We start from the raw sequence: 20,519 nt of genomic DNA, 5'->3' as shown, positions 1-20,519 counted from the left end.
TGGAAACAGCAGCTCGACCGCAGCACAGTCAACCCCATTGTTCTTCTTTATTTACCGGCACTCGATGAAAATCAAGAAGTGTCAAAGCCACTGGTATATAATTAGTCAATGAGGATGAATGCTGCTGTGACCGCAAAGTTATAATCATTATCTATGAGATCATGTTTGTGTCCTGGGTGAGAGCATAAGAAAAAATGATGCACACAGCAGATTCAAACTGCTTCACTGAGTTTTTGCTGATTGTATCCATGTTTTTAGAAATAGTTTCAATCATTCTTAATCCCTGCGAAGTTTTATTTTGCAGTGAAAACCAAGTTGAATTCATAACTTTTTAACACTTTGAATCAGTATTGACATCAGTCTTCTTGTGCTGCATTTAGGTGCCTATTACAAGTATTTAAACCTATGAACCCTGAACAAATTGGTTTGATTTCTTGCAGAAATTTGCAGAAAGAGCCATAAGCAACTTGGCAAGAAATGTAGAAAGTTCTATCAAATAAATTTTTAATTATTTAAAGAAATTATAAATTGAAAATAGGGAAAATATCCACAAAACTATATTTAGAATTATGTAATTCTATAATTATCATAACAACATATTTTAAATAATTATAATTATTAGTTATAATTTAATTATTTTCGACTTTTGTTTTAGACTTTTTTTTTTTTTTTTTTTTTTTTTAATTTTGGTTAATTTTCAGGTAATTTTCTTGTACTTTTTTACAAATTTCTTGTTTATTTTAGGGTTGTTTTTTTTGGGGGGTTTTTTTGTAAGTTGCTCATTGTCTTTCTCCAATGTTTTTGATAGAAATCAAGCCAATTTTCTCAGGTTCCAGAGGGATTAAAAATCTGTTTAGAGTTCCTTCAAAATTCAACAGTTTAGTTTGCCTTATCTGAGAGAAAACATATGGCTTATATTTTATATATTTTATCTAAATTAGAAAGAATGTATGATTGTTCCTTAGAAGAAGTGATTTATCACACAAGAGGTTGATTAATGATGATTTTTTTTTTCTAAATAGCTGAAATGGTGCAAACTGACCAGCAGATAGCAGCACAGAGCAGTGAGCCAAACGACTTGTACTCTACAGTTTCTGTTACGCTCTGATTCTACTGAATTAGAGTGTAGATGCAAATATTGTACTTTTTACCTCACTATGGGATACCTTAAGTTGCAAGCAAATAGTTTAATGTGTCTGCTGTTGAATGGTGTAGCTGTTATATGAGTAACAGAAACAGAAACAGAAAATGCATAGTTTAGTCTTTAGACGTATGGATTGATTCACCCTATTTTGTACATTGCGTAATTGCACCTGACACACAGGCACACTTTTACTATACAGGGTTCGTGCTCCAACATGAAAAATGGTCAAGTTTATCATTTTGCTATTAACAAGATTTCTAACAGCTAATATATAAAAAAAGAGATGTCTTTGTAGTTTGTAGTTGTAGTTCTTTTGTACTCTTTGTAGATTTATTTCTACTGCACACAGTATGTAGACTGTGAAAAGAAAAGTTGGGGTCAGTATCAATAGCAGGTGTACTCCCTTCGATAGCTCAGTTGGTAGAGCGGAGGACTGTAGTGGTAGCAGCAGACATCCTTAGGTCGCTGGTTCAAATCCGGCTCGAAGGAGTGGTTTTTAGGGGTAAAACTTTCACAGTTGAATATGCCATGTAATAGCTGTTAAAACCATTGAAAAAAACTCTATCTATAAATATTATTCAAAGTATTGGAGACACAAACAGGAAAGACAAATCAGGACAGTGTGCCACCGTTACTTGTTAACCAGGACTTGTGAAACCGTCAGTGTACTGAATGTCTGACAGTATTACAGAAGAGTGGCTTTTATATGACAAAGTTAATGTTATGTTATTCTTCATAAGCTCACAATAATAAGCAATAAAGAGCTGGTAAATACATTAGCTAAAAGCCCTCCTACATGAGGAAGTTAATGTATCCTTCGATAGCTCAGTTGGTAGAGCGGAGGACTGTAGTGGTTGCAACAGAGATCCTTAGGTCGCTGGTTCAAATCCGGCTCGAAGGAGTGGCTTTTAGGGGTAAAAGTTGCACAGTTGAATATGCTATGAAAGAGCTGTTAAAACCATTGGACCTGTTCTGTCTATAAATACTCTTCACAGTATTGGAGACAAAATTGGTTAAGACAAGTCAGCACAGTGCACTGCTGTTACTGTTTAACCAGGAGTTGTGAAGCCGTCAGTGTACTGAATGTCTGACGGCGTTTCAAAAGAGTTGCTTTTATATAACAAAGTTCATGTTATGTTACCAGCTGTATATCATGTTTATTATTATTGTAACCTCTGCTGGTGAATACATTAGGTAAAAATCCTCCTACATGGAGCCCTTGCTGTATCCTTCGATAGCTCAGTTGGTAGAGCGGAGGACTGTAGTGGACACATCAGACATCCTTAGGTCGCTGGTTCAAATCCGGCTCGAAGGAGAGACTTTTGAAGGTATTGTGCCGGTGATGACAGCTGCCTTCTCTAGATAGGAAATGGCAGCTAGTCCCACTATTTCAGGAGAAGGCAGATATCTCTATAGGTGATATCTGCAACTTGCATCAGAACAGTCTAAACTGATAAATAAGTCTGTTTTTTCTACCATCACAACCCAACTGAAGCGATAAAACAGTCATAAACAAGAATATCTGAGGTGTTGCAGAGTGATTATCATGGTAGAAATTGACAAAAGAAACTAAACTGGATAATTTTGTTTCTTTCGAGTGAAAAGATGTGAAAAGGGCGCATTAGTCTTATAACTGAATGACATACACAACCTATAACAAGGGTTTGCTATATATAATTACTATTTTATAAATTAACAGTGGATCACATGGCTGCTTGTATGTAAAAGAAGTTGCTCTTATAGATGAGCCTTCCAAGATTTATCACCAGACTGCAGTTCTTGTCATCTCTCACAGATTTTAGGCATCTTTAGTCATTCTGTTTTTGTTTTTTGGGATTTTTTTCTTTTTGACCCTCAACTTTACAGTTTGGGTTCACAGCTCTCATAGCATCAACACTACACTAACCGCTGAACAGCACCGAGTTAGCAGCTAACCTCAGCTGGTAACACAGTGGAGCATTAAGCAGCTGAAGAGTCAGCGTTTCCCTTTAGGAGTTAGTGTAGACAAACAAAAGAGCTTAAAGGGCGGTAATATTGGACTCACATTCATCAGACACAACTCCAACTGAATGCTAATGTTGCTTTACATCTGCTGGATGTGCAAAAAAGCGTATTTATACTGTTCCTAAGTGGCCAAATCATTTCGTGCAGATTTAAAGGTCTAGTGTCTTTAGCAACATATCCTCATACAAAAGTTCACATGATGTCTTACTAAAATGCACATATGTATGATATATCTGGATGATTTCTGACAAATTAGCGCCCCACCAATGACATTATGCACTTAAAATAAACTTAACTATGGTTCTGTGTAAGAAAATAGTCCCTTAAAATAAGTCAAAGCTCACTTGGTTTCGAGTCCTGTGTTTGTTTGATCTGTCCTCCACCCAGCGTGCCTCCTTACATGAGCTTTCGGTCTTTATACTACTTCCTTCTTTACTCCTGTCAGTGCAATGGTCACATGATCACAACCTTCCCAATAAATGTGGGTTCTACACCAATTTCTGGCTCATACTAAGGAAATGAAAACACAACCATTTTCAGTTGCCAGTGGTTATGCACTAATGAAAACATACTTTTGAATATTTATTAAATTTCAGCCAATATGTCCCCCTAAATCCTTTGCACTGGACCTTTAAGGCCCAAAAACTAAGAAGCTTGTTTTCAACTTTCTTGCTATACTTGCTGTTAATTTCCGATATGCAACACAGACTCATGCAGTTGCATGACGCGTAAAAGCTGGTAATAAATGGTAGATGGTAACATCTAGAGCGACATGACATAGCTAGAAGAGGAATTGGTGTCTAATTTCACCTCTTGTGTTGTTTTCTGGAGAAGTGAGAAAAGACACAATCACACAAAGAAACCGACGAAACATTTCAAGTTTCAGGATTCTTTAAAATTCCTTCACGTGATTTTACATTCCAGGTTTACATTTTAAAAGATCGGAGATCTGTTGTACACGGAAAAACAAAGGCCATGAGCTCCGCTGTGAGCTGAGGTAGCACAAATCCGAAAAAAATCTAATTAATGTGTGTAATAATCACTACAATACAAAGAGTGTCGGAGAGTAAAATCCTGAATTCAGAGAGTTGAAGTGGAATATTTTCATTTGGAATAGATTTGTGTTGAAAATTCTGGGTTAAATGAGACTATTTCCTGCAGTAGGCCACAGCACCATAAGCCACTACTCCCACAACAGCGACTAAAGCAGCGCCTCCACACAGCAGCTCGGTGGAGCTCAGAGGTTTGGGAGTCTTGGGAGCAGTCGGCTGTGGTGGCTCCGGCTTTTCCGGTTCTGCTTGAGACGCTTTGACTGAATGTTCCTCCACATCCGAGAGGGGAATCTGTGAGAACTGTTGCTCGACACTCTGTGAGGGAGGCTCAGCGGTGATGCGTGCAAGGATAGAAGGAGGGTGGAGCCCCTGAGTGGAGTAAAGCTCCTCGGCTTCAGTGGCCGTGGTTGAAGGGACCGGGGTGGACGTAGCGGACGGGGGGTCGAGCCTGACGATTGGCAGAGGAGGCAGTGCCATCGGGGGAACCACCTGCATGAACTCTGCAGGCTTCTTCTCCGTGCGAGGTTCCTCCACTGACACCAGGAGCTCCTCAGTTTCAGGGGCCCGGAGGTCCTGCACCTCCTCCCTGAGCTCTACCAGCTCCCTCTCGCTTCCTAAAACACTCAGCACACTCGTCTGCAGCTCTTCGTCGTCGTCCTCCTCTTCCTCCGCTCTCCTCTCTCCCTCCTCCTTCTCTGCCTCCTCCAGCATCTCAGCCTGCTCTCGCTCCAGGTGGACCATGTCAGAGTTGGAGGAGTGGTTCTCCTCCCCGCCCAGAACCACCTCGTCATTGCTGTCCAGGCTCTTGGTGTCCTCGGGGTCCACGTCGCCCATCGTGGACCAGGACTCTGCCAGCAGGCTCTCGCTCTGCCAGGGACTCTCTGCTGGGGTCAGAGACTGAGGAGCAGGGCCGGGGCTGAGGGACCCAGCCTCCCCGCCTCCTCCATCCCCCCCGCTGGACTTGACTGGGGCCTTTTCCTCCAGAGTGAAGGCTGGCTGCTGCAGGGACAACATAAGTTACTTGTAGTTTGTCAATTTAAAAAAATATATATTTCCTCAGTTATTCTACTCGGCTACATTTCAGAGGGAAATATTTCACTTTTTGCAATAAAAAATAGTTGTTTTTGATAAATTGATGTGTTTCCATTCGCACAGTTTGAGGGTTATGAGGCAGGTTTCCGTTAACCCTCAAATTGAAAATCACTTCAATTTTGAAAAAACTCCCGTTTATCACCCCCCACCCCCCCCAAAATTCCCAAAAAAACCGCTTAAGTTTTGCACAAATCTATAATGGTAACCCAGCTATGGAAACCCGTCTATTGACTGCACCAATTTCCACCAGGATTGTCTCATTCGCTTCAGAATTTCAGCAATATTCCTACACGTAGTGGCTTTTTAAAATAATGATCTGCTTAATAAACATGCTTGTCTGCATTTTTAAACGGGTTGGTGTTCTCAGTGACGTCAGTGAGGCTGCGGTTGGAAAAAGTTGCTCTCTGGCTGCTCTGTATTGCAGCGGCTGTGACTATCTATAGCCTCGACCTGCATATCTTACTATGTTTAGGCGCTACATACATCTCCATCTGTCACCCAAGAGTGGAAGCTATGTCAGTGATTTCACATGACCTGAGAGTAGGAACGTAAAATGCACGTGACATGTTGTTCATAATGACTGAAAAATGTCTGCAGTCCAACTCTCACTCTAACCAATACTGAGATGTTAGCATTTAATAAAATCACAATTTCTGGAAAACCACTCCCAGATTAAGGATTATGTCTACATGGGGGTTTGCATAAATGAATTTAGTCTCAAGGTGACCCTCTTCACCCCTTGTGCCACATCTGAGCTTTGATTGCAGAAGTCTTCGCCTCATGCCAGCCCCAGAATAGATTCTCTCAACACTTGCTCCTCACTGTCTAATGTTGGATCACGTTTACAACATGTGGCCTGTCGTGTGTTTTCTCTGGTTTCAGAACGCATCTCTTAACAGCCAGGGCTTTGCGGCGCACTCTGTCTCTCAGAGAAATTCTGGTTCTAGATAGGAACCGGTTGTAAACAGTACCGCTACATGCACATCAGTGAGTGAGAAAGAGGGGGTCAAGATCAATAAGTGATATTGACTTATTTCTATGTGTTTTTTTTCCAATCTTTTAAAAAAAATCACTCTGTGTTTAATGCCAGATATTTAAAAAATATATATTTTAATGGCTATTGTTGAGATTATATAGTGACTTTGTTGTTGTAAGTATTGCTGAAATAATATTATAATAACAATATTTTGAAAATAATTATTAGTAAATAACAGTCGTAAGTAATACCAAAATAACTGGTAATAGTATGAGTAAAATTGGTCTAGCAGAAAGGGTAAGTAACTTTCAAAAGTTTAATGCTAAGCATTAATAGATTAGAAAGGATTTGGAATAAGTACTAAATATGCTACAAAGCCCTAACTATTATACCAAACCCAAAAAGAAAAAGTACACTCATGCTGTTGGAAAAAGGGATGCATTCAAGAAGCAAAGTGCCTTCCAATCCTTTGTTCTTATGTTAATAATATCATTTAGTAATCTGCAAGTTAAGTTCTTTTTTGCCCATGCTTTTTTTTTTACTATTAGTTCTTAAAAAAAGATGCATTCACGTAATTTCAATAGAAAATCAATGGTGCCATTTAATTTCCCTCTGTGAGGTGATAATAAAAGTGTAGAGACCTGCTTGATGAGGAAAAAAGCCTCTCTAGGGTTCGAACATCTGTTACTTTACACTTAACACTATATAATATAATATGATATTGTGTTCTATTATATTCAGTCGGAAAACACATTTTAAGAGGTGTTGCTAATTACTGTGAGCAAAACAAAAAGTTATGATTAGTGATTAGTAGCTACAGCAAGAAATGAAATGTAAATTAAATTTACCAGTTAGACTCAGTTTAGGTAGTTCTGCATTTTAGTTTTCAAATCTAGTGCTAATTCAGTTTTTGCTGTAGAATTGACAGAAAAGTTTACGTTTACAAAAGTGAGGCGACATCACCATCGGCCGCATCCATAAAGATGCATTGTCCCTCATCATATGCAGTCATAAGTTTCTCTGCTTTCCCTTAAAGAACTTGTCAAAGCTTTGCGCCCCTTACTCAGCGTATTTAAATTTAAACCCTTGGTGTATAATATGTCCTGTGAGTATATGAAGTATGTTCTCACAGATAAATAGATTTTGATTGTTTCACTGTTGTTGCCTTAAAAACATGCACTCACTTAAATTCCAAGACTAAAACACTGTTTCTTTTTGTGTTGCCTCACAAAGGAAACCCCCGTCCTGCCTGTTACACAACATTTTGGTTACTTTTTGTACAATAAAACCTTCTGACTCTGAGTCCGGCAGCTGGACAAAATCAATACAAGGGCTCATTAGGCCTTCGATAAACATATCCAGCCCACAGCGAGGCCTTAAAGACCTAAATCACCCGCTAAATCTTTTTTTTTTTATTTGTGGTTTTGTATATTTTGGACGTTGCCACACTTTCACAATTAAAATCCTTTGTCGTATCACTCCACCTCTTCCAGAATGAAACGTACGTCTCCACGACGTCACTGATTTAATGACGGACTTGCTGCCATATTGTTGACCTGTGCAGACTTCAATCCCTGAAACATTAAAGTTGACCTCCAACATTTTAAACTCTTCACATGCTCGTCTACATCTCTGCCTGCAAAGAAACCAGTCAACCTTTCTACTCCGTGACCCTCCTTTACTTACTGGCCTACTTGAGTAATTGGATTCCCACTGATCCTATCCCAGCGATAACATGGTGAAGTAATTGATCAGAGAGATTTAGGGCACTCTTTCTGTGCTAATGTGTGATATCAGATGCAAGAATTTGACAAAAGGTCACTTTTCAATGTCAAAGAAGGAGACTCAGATAAGAGAAACCACCTCATAGCAGCTTCTCTGTTCTGTGCAAGGTGAGATTTTGTCCTTCACAACATCAGACTGACCCACAGTGACCCCTCCAACACTGACATGTTTACAGATAACACACCTCTAACAAAGCACACACACCAAGGAGGAAAAAAATCAGATCACATTCTTCATCCAAGGCACATTTTCTCTTCTGATTTCTACCTAAAAACAACTTTTGAGCATACCTGTGTCCTCTCAGTTGCGGCGCTGAGCGAGCTGCTAGATGAGAAGCCAGAGATCAGAGCGAGACGTGCATTCAGACACGAAGCCACACAACAACAGATAGGCAGACAGGCATGCTGTAGCTGGCACAGGACTAACAAGATGGACAAGCTGTGCAAAAGTCTCTCCCTCTCCCCCTCTCCGTCTCTCTCGCTCTCACCCACCCCACCTCCCAAATCCATGACATAACAGTTGGCCTGAGAGCTGTCAGTAGTGACTTTGCTGTCTGCTCAGAGTGGGAAAGATGATTAATAATGTGAGTAAAAAGTGGAAAAAATACTTTAGAAATAGACTTTGTGCTCACAGTTTCTGAAAGGTCAACAGAGGTCAGAAGGTCAGTTTTTTGGTCTGTGGAGTTTTATGTTCACTGTTTAAAGAGCAGATTATCAGTCAGTCCACAGTCTGCTGCTGTGAGCCGCTGACACCGAGTGGAAAGAGAGCTATTTCTAAAGCTGGACTTCCCAACTTCTGCTTCCCTCTACTGGCAAGACATGTTACATGACTGGAAACTATGCCAGGAAGCTGTTATACACTATTATACACTTACACAGCACCAACATGTGCAGTGTGTGGATACACACTGAGTCACAATGCAAACATTTTTTTTCTCCATAACTAACCCAAACTATGGATTTCCCCTCCCCCTATCTTACATTTTTCCTATTCAATATTTTATTCAACTCATTTTATTTTATGTTCTCTGCTGTCTTTTTTTGTGTGTTCTCTTTGTCTGCAAAACAAACAAACAAACCAAAATAAGTCAAGTGAAGCTGACAAATGCACTAAGGAGAAAAACTCAGAGGTCTTGACAAACATAATTAAAGTTTGGAAATACAAACAGCAATATTGCAAATACATTTAAGCCATGCCAAAGAAATTAAAGACAATATTAAGCCAAAAAAAGGTTTTGAAAGGTTTTGACAGGTCTTATAGCTGTGTTCAGATACTCAATAATAATCTAATCTAATCTAATCTAATATGCATATATTAGATTGTTATCAAGTATCTGAACACATTTATATCCACAAATGTCACTAAAAACTCACAACCTAAAATCATTAGATATCGTAGCTACCACTTCCCTATAACAACATTTTACACCAAATTAGAAAATGTAGAGTTTTAGTTAAAAATTTCTTTAGTTACTCATTTAGCTATTTTTAAATTCCAAGTTTTGGTTTATTTGTCATTTCAACTGTTAAAAAAAAAGAAAAAAGTTCAGTTCAGGGTGAATATGAAATATATTATAAAAAATATATAATGTACTTGTATTTAAATTAAAGAAAAACATATGAATAAAAAATATTGATGTTTTGTTTTATAATCAAGTTTAAAAACATGTCACATATATAAAAGTATCTTAAAAAAATACTTCATAAAACAATGAATATATGAATGAGAACATTTATTTGCAAAGCAGTTTTCATGACAAAGTAACAAATTGATCTACTGGGGGGAAAAAAACAAACAAAAAAAACCATTAAAACCAAAGCTATACAAATAACACGGAGATTAATTTAAAAATGACGTAACCCTACAATAACTTTATTGATCTATGCATGTTAAACATATAAAATGAAAAGATGTGCCTAATGTCACATTAAAATTTACAGAAACGGCCCAGTAAAGGTTAAAAACAACACGATATACACATTTGTAGAACTCAAATGTATATTAGAACATATATATAGAGTTTAAAATACATATTTTAATTACAGTATAATGACAAAACGGACTGCAAATCACGAAAAAAACCTATAATTTTCGTCTTTTCCTCATCGATATAAGCTCGTCTCTTTCTCTCGCGCCTGATTGGCTGCCCGACCGGAAGTAAACATCATGTGACGTCGCAAATCAGCTGATCTTCCGTAGACATCTTTACGAGTCACGACTGCGGTGTTTAATTCATACCTCCTCGTCTGTGATTTTGGGGTAAATACAAATCGATTTGATGCCCTTCGTTCATAATCAAAATCATTTTCTTGTTATTAACGCTTTCATTTATTTCCTCGATGTTTACATTTTTTGTGTTTTTTAAATATTTTACTCGCAGGGCCCTCGCGGATCTTTGACAGCTGCAACCATGGCGCTCAGCGATGCCGATGTTCAGAAGCAGGTAATGAAGCGTTTTAACCTTCAAAGATGTCACCGTTTATCTGTGTTTCTTCAGTTAATGTTTAAAGACTCCTTAAGCTACTAATCTTCTTGCTAAAACATCCAAAAAATGTATTTTTTAGTTGTAATACGTGTGTGTGGAGGAGAATGACATTGAGCGAGCTGCAGGAGATTAGCATTGAAATCAACACTAACAGGCTGGTTATTTTGTTGTTTTAGAGTGTATTTGACTGCGGTTTTTGTGCTAAAAAATGTTGGTGAAATCGAAAATATGCAGCCGTTTATGAAGCCAGTTTTGTGTTGGACGTTGTGGCTGAGATGGAGAGGGTCATCTTTCCTGTGAGCCACTGTCTGCTCACTTTAATGGGAAATATTAGTAAACATCCATATGTTAAATGCACATACAATTTGTTAGATGGTTATTACTAGTTACATGTAACACTTGTAACTAATGTAATCCCATTTAATGCAATTTTATGCAGTGAAATATTGCACTTTTACTACTCTACAACTATACCTTTACACTAGGGTACAATTGAGGCACTGTACTAAATCCCATTTAATGCAATTTTCAGTTTACTGTCCAGGTCTGTTTTTAGTGAAAGACAGCTTTGTCGAAAGGACAGATACAGGTCTTAGCTGCCCATGTAACTCACCTCTGTCTGCACTGCTGACTTTATTTTTATTTATTCTATTTATATTTATTCAGATACTGTTCCGCACTTTACACATGTATATATGTAGATATGTACAGTCTCTTAGTTTTTTTTTTTTTTTTTTTTTTTTTTTTAAGCATATTCCTTTATTGATAATGTGTGCTCTTTATTCTATTAATAATGTGTGCTCTTTATTCTCTGTTCTTACTGATTTATGGCGCTGCTACATCCCAATTTCTCAGTTTTGAGATCAATAAAGTATATCTCGGCGGCGAGGACATGCCACCTCTGTACGTGGGGCGCCCGCTCTACCAACAGAGCCACCGGGCGCCCCATAGTTAAAGGAGTTAAAATGAGCATATTTTGCTTGCAAACATCCACAGCAGTATGAAAAGCAAATGTACATTAATGCAGCAGTGATATTAATACAAAAACCGGGCGCCCCATCAGTTACAATCATAGTAAAACTTGCAAATCCTTAAACAATTTACAGCATAACAAGTACTTTTACTATGATACCTCAAGTAAACCGCCATGCTCCCAGTTTGAAGAAGTGGGCTTGAGTTCGACATGGAAGCTTAGCAATCTACTGCTGTGGAGGGGATCCAGAACAAAACAGGTTTAAGCCACCCTAAAAAAAACCAGTCCCACCCAAAAACATCCATGAGTTTAAGTGTATCTTATATTATGTGTATTTTCACAGCTGTACCTTTCCATCAGACGGCCTCTTCCAAAGAGGAAGCGGTGAACAGCTTCAGTCTCTCAAACACGAGTCTCCATTGACAAAATCAGTCATTTCACCTCGCTGAATGCGGGAGCTGCTGGTTTTACCGTTGATCAGTTAGTTAGTTAGTGTTATTCTGTGACTTTGCTGAATCTAAATGACCTTTTTAAACGCCAAAGTCACACAATAACACAAACAAAATAACGGAGCAGCTGTAGAGCAGCTTTACTACTTTCACTTAAGTATCTGAAAACTTCATCCACCGGCAGAAACATTCCTCGCCATAGTGATAAGGTCAGGCAGCAGCTGAGCTCGCAGCAGGGCGAGAAATCGTCTCTGGGTTTCATTTATGAAACAGCACAATTTGAAATACTTAACGTTGACACTTCTAATGCTTCATGATGAAGATTTGTGTGTTTAAAACCCTGCAAATGTTATCGGAGAAATTGTATGTTTGTGAGGAAGTCATCTTTGTCATTAATGTTTCTTCTTCCTGTGTACAGATCAAGCACATGATGGCCTTCATTGAACAGGAGGCCAATGAGAAGGCAGAAGAGATCGATGCAAAGGTAAAATCATTGCAGTATTTATTTAATTTAATTTTTGTTTGCATACTGACATGTTTGTACCATAAAAAGATGCCACACACTACAGCATTTATGACTGAGCTTTTTTGCAACAATCCATTCCTTTGTGGGCCTTAAAAATATAAACTTCAATAAAAGATACACAAGGGACAGTGCAAAACAAAACAGTCATTATGTGTAAAACCACACAGCGACCAGAATGGATGTTTACATTAATACCTTTTTGTAGTTTTTGGACATTTTATGCTTAAGTCTGTCCGTCCATCTGCTGTCCATCCCATTTTCCTGAATGCAATATCTCAATAACGCCTTAAGGGAATTTCTCCAAATTTTGCATAAATATCCACTTGGACTCAACAATGAACTGATTAGATGTTAGTGGTCAAAGGGCAAAAGTCAAATTCACCGTAACCTTGTCTGTCTCACAACATCGTCAGAATAGTTTCAATGAATTTCCTCAAATCTGGCACAAAGGTTCACTTGGACTCAATGAAGAACTGATAAGAGTTTTGGTGGTCTGTCAAGGTCACTGTGACCTTGCATGCGTCTTATTCTCGTCAGCACGATGTCTAATGGACACCTTGCAGGAATTCTTTTAAATTTGACACAGACGTCCACTTGAATTTAAGAATAAACTGATAAAATGTGGTGGTCAAAGGTCAAGGTCAGTGTGACCTCAAAAAACACATGTTTGGCCTTCACCAAGACCATTTGTTACTCTAATTGTAACAAAACTTCACACAAATATCTGATATGATCTAATGATGAAGTGATGACATTTCATATCCAAAAGGTCAAAGGTCAGCTTTATTGTGACATCATAATTATCTGCATTAAACACTTCTTCTTCTTCTTGCCATTAATGTCATAACGAGACTCACCACTAGAGGGGCTCAAAGCACAGTAAGTGCAAATATCTGAGTCTGCTGGCATATTTCACAAAATCTGAACCCCCTGAAGTCTTTGGAAATGATCTTTCCCCTCACATAACTAACATCTCTGGAATTGAATAATAATAATAATAATAATAATAATAATAATAATAATAATAATAATAATAATAATAATAATTAAAATTGTCATGATTATTGTCATGATTATTATTGTTATTATCAACATGCCTCTTTAATAAAGCATTTACTCTAATTCTAAAAGTCCCATTAAGTCAATCAGTGGTATTAGAAGTGTTGAATGATTAGGTTTTTTATGGTTAAGTAGACTACTTATATTAAAGATTACGTTTAATCAAAAAATGTATAGTAATTTTTAAATCTTTCATTTCTTCTTACCTTTCCAGAATTGAGGATTTTCTGTTTTTCTCTTTTTTTATAAGTAAAAAAAAAATGTAAATGTAATATTATTGGGATTTTGGAAATAAAAGCATTTTTAACTATTTTATGAAATGATTGAATATCAAAAAAAAAACCCAACTCCACAGACTTTTCAAGAATGAAAATAATCCTTAGTTGCAACCCTAGTTATTTATAAATACGCTTAAATGTGTGAAGGAAGTGTTGTGCCATATTTATAGATTAAAAGTTATTTTTGAAGGTGTTCATGTTATGTTCATCCTTACATTAAGATGTATTTCATGCCTCTTTTATTTAGTATGTAAACATTTATTTAAGCTTTATCATTGTTTTATTAAATTAAAATATTATTTTTATTTGAAAAGTTTCTCCTTTTTACTAACATATTTCTGATACATCTCAAAATGGAATCCTACATCTTTTATATGATCCATTTCATGTCTGTGAATCTATTTTTTATTTATTTTTTTATTATATGATAGTGATGATACAGTTGCTATTTTTTAAAGGGGTATTGCTTATTTATAAACTCTTTCTCCCAGTTGGGCTTTTACATGTAAATTGTACTTCAAATATACAGCCTTCAGTCTTAAAACACAAAATACTCTAAATATGGAAATAAATTAAAATACATATATCACAATGCATGAATAGAAGATATATTTGGCAAGATATATTTTTTCATTTCAATTTCTTCATGTAAATTGAAATATTTCTTGACAAAAGAGTATACTGTATGTAAAATCTTTGGCTCAATAAAAAATACTTGCAACTCAACGTTTCGGCTGCTGACACTCGATGATAGCACTACACTGGGAATCAGTATTAGATTTTAAATTACACAACCCTGATTTGAAATCTATCCTGTTCTTAAAGTTTGTGAAAAACGTGTGTTTAATATCACAAATTAAAACCTTAAAAAATTACCTTTTAGTATCGTGACCACCAGCAGCAGCAAAGTCGATGTAAAGCGGACTAATAATCACATAAACATGACGGGAGACGATTCTCTGAGTGAACTGTGTCTCCTCCTGCAGGCAGAAGAAGAGTTCAACATCGAGAAGGGCCGTCTGGTCCAAACTCAGAGGCTGAAGATCATGGAGTACTACGAGAAGAAAGAGAAGCAGATCGAGCAGCAGAAGAAAATGTGAGTCATGTCGGAAAAAAATCACCGGACACATCAAGTGCTTTCTTCCCTAATCTGCCCTTTTTTTTTAAGAACAAAGAAATATCTGTGTGTGTGACACAGCGTTTCCCTGATTTAATTTACTCATTTCTTTGTCCAACAATGACTCTTTTGTAACCTGAACAGTCTGAAAGGTTTTCAAACAAACACTCAGAAGTCTAAACGGACCCAATGTGTGTGTTATTTGTCTACTCAACAGTCAAATGTCAAACCTGATGAACCAGGCTCGGCTGAAGGTGCTGAAGTCCCGCGATGATATGATCTCGGTGAGCAGCTGCACCTTGTGTTTATTTGCACATTTAAATGTAAAAAAAAAAAACAAGGTTTACACATGCAGAAACTCACAACAAGCTTGTCACCTAAAGAAAAGAATAAAATATGAATAGATTTTGAAATGCAACATGATGCAAAGTTAAATATCAATATAAATGCATATCTTCCACCCAATCATCTAAAAAGAAAAAAAACATAAGACCACATAAATCAGCACTATGCAAAAACACAGCGACCACACAGCACACTTTTATTTATTTATTTTTTAGCACTGGGACAAACACAAAGAAGTTCAAGTTCATGTTTCATAATTTGCCTCTGCAGCATTTCAGAGTACTGTCCTCTAGATGTGCGATATTTTGGTAGGTGAAGGATTTTTGTTTGTCTAGTTGGATAACAATCTGAGCATTATAAATAATAATTTAAAAAAGTAATTTAAGGTTTTTGGGGTTTTTTTGGTAAGTTAAACAGCACTAAAAATACATATTTGGAGAATTAATATCAGAAATGGCCAATACATTTATATATACATATATGTAACATATATATGTATATAAATATATATTTTGCTATATATTATATATATATTTTTAGACAATATTATAGTAAATAAGGTATGTTGTGGTGACACTGTCATGTTTAATGTACAGGAGAGAGATATTGATCGTGAGAATGATTCGGTCTGTAAATAATACAAACTCTTTGTGTTTTTGTGCTCATAGGAAATGCTGAATGACGCCCGCCAGCGGCTCGCTAACGTTGCAAAAGACCAGGCCAGGTATCCAGCTCTGATGGACGGATTGATCTTACAGGTTAGTTTAGACTCTCGGGTACACAGAGCTAAAACGTATGCAGTCTGAAATAATGGCCCTGCAATAAATCCCTGTTTCATGAAGGTTCTAGTGTTCACATTTTGTTGGATGTGCGTTAAAACGGTTTTGATTTGAAATGTGTGATCATTTTTTAGGCTGACAGGTGTTTCTGTTATTTTGTTTTACGCAATTTCGGGAATTTAATAGAATTGCGTGTTATGAATGAATGACTTTACTTTGGACCAAAAATTTTAAAATAAAAAAAATATTTAGTGTCTGAAAAGGAGTAGGTACGTATATATTCTTACCCCTTTCTCAATTTTTTTTCCTCTTAATTCCCAAAATTATTCACAACTAGTGTACAAACAACCGTCCCCAATTTACTTACCACGCAATTAATATTTGTTGTGTCATTCAATTCAATTCAATTCAATTCAATTTAACTTTATTTATAAATCCCATTATTACAAAACACAGTGTGCCTCAGAGGGCTTTATAGCATACGACATCCCTCTGCCCTTAGATCCTCACATCGTCTAAGGAAAAACTCCCCAAAAATCCCTGTAACGGGAAAAAATGGTAGAAACCCCAGGAAGAGCGACTGAGGAGGGATCCCTCTTCCAGGATGGACAGACGTGCAATAGATGTCATAAATAACAATTAAATTACAGTAAAGACAAAGAGAGAGCAAGAAAGAGAGGGGGAGAGATGCACAGCAATAATGCTAACAATAGCATAACATATATAACAGTAGTGATGGACATAAAATTACTAAATGCACTCTATGATAGCATGTGATGTTGCGTGCAAAAATTGTAGGTGTTGATAAGAGTCCCATGCATATATTAATAGTGGAGGCATGACTCATAATAATGGCAGTAGAAGGTCGCATGGAGCAGGATCACAGCATCTGCGCAACCAAGGCCCCAAAACAGGCGCAGCCTCGGACAGGACCACAGCAACAGCACAAAATACATCATCAGTGTGTGTCACTCGCAGCAAAATTAGACCAGACACCAAATCTATCGCTGCTGCGGAGTTCGGCTCCGGCAGCTGGTTAACTATGTGAAGTACTGAACCCCGGTGTTAGACTGCATTAGTTTTAGGAATTACACATGGCATTTTTCACTATTTTATTGACAAAACAATCAAGAAAACAATGAGCAGAGGTTTGATAACCCTTTTCTAATCTGTCATATCAGGGCTTCTATCAGCTCCTGGAGCCCAAAGTGACGATTCGCTGCCGTAAACAGGACCTGCAGATTGTACAGGTGAGTAAACTAGATTATATTAAATTCACATTTATATATTAATCCATTTCAGACTCAGCTTTAATATGTTGCCACAAGGAATTAGAATATTAAATAGACTTAAAGCTAAAAATAAGGACATAACCGAAGATTGGTTAAAAAAAATAGAACTATTATGTATATTTATATCAATATAATTTTGAATATTTGGTAACTCCTTAAAGTCAGCTGAAATTTGAATTTCAAATTGTACTGTGACTCTTTCAGGCTTCCATTCAGAGGAATATTCCCATTTATAAAGCAGCTGTGAAGAACAACATCGAGGTCCGCATCGACCAGGACAACTTTATCTCCCCAGATGTGTAAGCAGCAAAGTTTTAACATCGTTAAAATGACATCTGAAAACTTCTCAAATGGGTTTTTTCTCTTTACGTTATTTCTGTTATTTTGATGTTCTTCTTCAGCTCTGGAGGTGTTGAGATCTACAACGGTGACGGAAAGATCAAGGTGTCCAACACCCTGGAGAGCAGACTGGACCTCATGGCTCAGCAGGTAGGAAAAGACAGACAAGTCATAATTTCGGTCTCAAATAATACTTTTTATTCTTGACACTTGTTAAAAAATGCATTAAAATGATCTTTATTTACTTTTATCTCTCATTGTATTCGTCTCATGTTTAAAAGGACTTGTCTGTTAGCTTCATGCTGGTTCAAATAGTTCCTCTTTCAATGAGGAGTGCAGTCAAGAACAGATTTAATAAACTAGATTTGACAGAAATTAAATTACTGTAGCTTTCATTTGACCAAAAATTTAGTTCTAAAATATGAGGAGCTGTGAGTGGCACACTGAATAGCGTTTTTTAAAAACAATTTAATATTGTGTCTCTGTATTTGCTGTTGTATTTTATTGTGAATCACTTTGTGATGTTTGATCTAGAAAGGAGCTATATAAACAAACTTGCTGAAAAAATTGAAATTTTATTGACAATTATATTATTGAGAGAATAAAAAACAATAGAGAAAGAAATAATTTACATCTCTTATATAGGCACATCAGCATCAGCATAACCAAAAAACAATAAATAAATGAGGGAAAAATAAAAGTGAGGAGATGAGAACAAGAATTTACTATAGTTACTTAAGTACTGTTATGCACCTGATACAGCAGTATATTTATTAAAGTTTTCCAGTGAGGCTTTCCTGGTTAAACCAAGGTCAAATAAATATATAAATTGCTTTTAATGGTCTAAAATTAAATTACCTCTTTAAACAAGAGGTGCAGTTCTTAACAAGCATTTGACTAAATGAGATTAGTTTAGCTCTCACGTTAGCTGAACATTAAATTTACTACATAAGGATCTAAAACTAACCCCACTTGTCACACAATGGAGTAATAGATGTTTGTATATACAGTATGTGTGTTAGACCCATTCATTCATTATTTGGTACTTTTAGATTGGTATTATTTTACATCATCTTTCTTTACATTAGGAAAAATACATCAAGTGTTGAGTTTATATCAAATAAACAAAGCAAATAAAAACAAAACAAACACAAAAGTAACAATAGATCATATTGTATATGAGTTAGAATAATAACAGAAGCTACAATAACTGTTATTAATATTTTCGTCACTTAGATTTATAATTGCCACCACCTCATTTTTTCATTTCTCATTTTCATATCTCTCTTTCTTATCTTATTACATATTATTAATTTTATTTATGTTAGTTTTCCATTACAATTAGTTTAATTCTGTAGTTATATTTTGTGTTGTTGTCTTTTTTTTCTTTTTTTCTGCCCCCCTCATTGTCTTTTCAACCACAGGAGAAGATTGAAAAAATACATTTTTAGTCCCAAAAATGCTTTTGGAGTTAAATAAAAGTCAAATATATTATACACAAAAGAACAAACCAAAACAAACAAACAAACAAACAAATAAAAGTCGTCTACTGTATTTTTTGTTTGTTTGTTTGAGTGTCCTTATAGATCGAGTTGTGATGAACAAATAATTAAAGACTTAATCTTTGGATTTTTGACTTCTGAACAAAAAAGAAATGAAAAGAAAGAATTTTAATGTCACTTCAGGTTTTAGGAAATTGTAAAGGGAGTGTTTTACTATCTGATATAACACATAACATTTAAATCAGGAAAACAATCCAGAAAATAGTCCTTAGCTGCAGCCCTGCTTATAAACAATGTGTGTCTGTGTTTGCAGATGATGCCGGAAATCCGAGTGGCTCTCTTCGGTGCCAACCCGAATCGCAAGTTTATGGATTAAATATCTCTGCTGTATAAGAGTTAAAAAAAAAATCCTTTTTATTTTCATGAAAGACGTCATTCCTCTGTCTGTGAAACGAATTTTTCTGGTGCAAAAGAGTCGTTGTTGTGTGATGTATTCCTGTATTTCTTCTGTGCATTAAGGGACGTGATGGATGCTGCAGCTCCACATACACAGACGTGCATCGTGGGTACTGCACAGTCGTTTACTCTGCTGCTCGCCCTTCGAGGGTCTCGGTTTACACTGATTAGTCAGGGATGACGGGATCTGGTGATTGGCTGGATTTTAACAAGTCGTCCTCTAATTGGATCATGACAAACACAGCATCCGTGTCACAGTTTCATTAACCTCTTCCCAACCTCATATAAGTCGGGGCATTTTGTTGCTAATGGATATCTGCTCCAACCAGTTACAGAGAAAACAGATGGTATCCTAGAAACAAATCTGAAGACCGTACATGCCCTTTCCAAATTAATTTATTGATGTGTGTTATTCAGAATTACACGAATGGGTGATATCATTCCAGAGGGTGCACTGTATGTATATGAAGTTTCCAGATTAAATTATGTGTGGTTGTTTTTTTTTTGTTTGTTTGTTTTTGTGTCTCAAACTAAAGATGTTATATTGTGGAAATGTACGACATAATAAAATATAAATCATTAGTATCACTTCTTCTGCTTGGCTTAAACAATATCGTCACTCCTGAGTAATGTGTACTTTTTTTTATTTTAATTTCCCACTCATGCTTCATTCATTAGAGTTTATCACATGGTGTTTGTCAGACAAAAATGCTCCAATTATCCAGTTGCGCCAAGTATTTTGCTGACATGCTCGACTGACAGCTGAGTCTTTTTCTCTGAGGCTGCTGAGCCGAGACACAAGACACCAGAAGCTCCTTCCTACTTGTAAGCATTTTATGATTTGTAAGTATTTTAGTTTTTAAAAT

General features: G+C 36.5%; 2 protein-coding genes and 3 non-coding genes across 5 annotated transcripts; 4 read left to right on the top strand and 1 right to left on the bottom strand.

Moving 5' to 3' along the window:
* The first annotated feature begins 1,546 nt into the window (after positions 1 to 1,546).
* Positions 1,547 to 1,633, top strand: trnay-gua. The gene is given in 2 exon segments: positions 1,547 to 1,583; positions 1,598 to 1,633. It is a non-coding gene; the product is annotated as a tRNA-Tyr (tRNA).
* A 325-nt stretch (positions 1,634 to 1,958) lies between these two features.
* Positions 1,959 to 2,045, top strand: trnay-gua. Its single transcript is given in 2 exon segments — positions 1,959 to 1,995; positions 2,010 to 2,045. It is a non-coding gene; the product is annotated as a tRNA-Tyr (tRNA).
* Positions 2,046 to 2,372: 327 nt separating this feature from the next.
* Positions 2,373 to 2,459, top strand: trnay-gua. The gene is given in 2 exon segments: positions 2,373 to 2,409; positions 2,424 to 2,459. It is a non-coding gene; the product is annotated as a tRNA-Tyr (tRNA).
* A 1,562-nt stretch (positions 2,460 to 4,021) lies between these two features.
* Positions 4,022 to 8,562, bottom strand: LOC121961690 (proline-, glutamic acid- and leucine-rich protein 1-like). The gene is made up of 2 exons (XM_042511756.1): positions 8,344 to 8,562; positions 4,022 to 5,199 (listed from the first exon to the last, which is right to left on the bottom strand). Exons 1-2 carry the CDS (start codon positions 8,560 to 8,562, stop codon positions 4,297 to 4,299), a joined length of 1,122 nt encoding a protein of 373 aa, XP_042367690.1. The 3' UTR covers positions 4,022 to 4,296.
* Positions 8,563 to 10,222: 1,660 nt separating this feature from the next.
* On the top strand, positions 10,223 to 20,241 carry atp6v1e1b (ATPase H+ transporting V1 subunit E1b). The gene is made up of 10 exons (XM_042511306.1): positions 10,223 to 10,312; positions 10,434 to 10,496; positions 12,379 to 12,444; positions 14,810 to 14,919; positions 15,158 to 15,224; positions 15,954 to 16,043; positions 17,246 to 17,314; positions 17,561 to 17,655; positions 17,758 to 17,845; positions 19,511 to 20,241. Exons 2-10 carry the CDS (start codon positions 10,464 to 10,466, stop codon positions 19,571 to 19,573), a joined length of 681 nt encoding a protein of 226 aa, XP_042367240.1. The 5' UTR covers positions 10,223 to 10,312; positions 10,434 to 10,463; the 3' UTR covers positions 19,574 to 20,241.
* The last annotated feature ends 278 nt before the right edge of the window (positions 20,242 to 20,519 follow it).

The sequence above is a fragment of the Plectropomus leopardus genome, chromosome 22 (assembly GCF_008729295.1).
Source record: "Plectropomus leopardus isolate mb chromosome 22, YSFRI_Pleo_2.0, whole genome shotgun sequence".
Classification (NCBI taxonomy): domain Eukaryota; kingdom Metazoa; phylum Chordata; class Actinopteri; order Perciformes; family Serranidae; genus Plectropomus; species Plectropomus leopardus.
The sequence above is the reverse complement of the archived record's forward strand: the minus strand, read 5'-3'. Positions and strand labels throughout refer to the sequence as shown.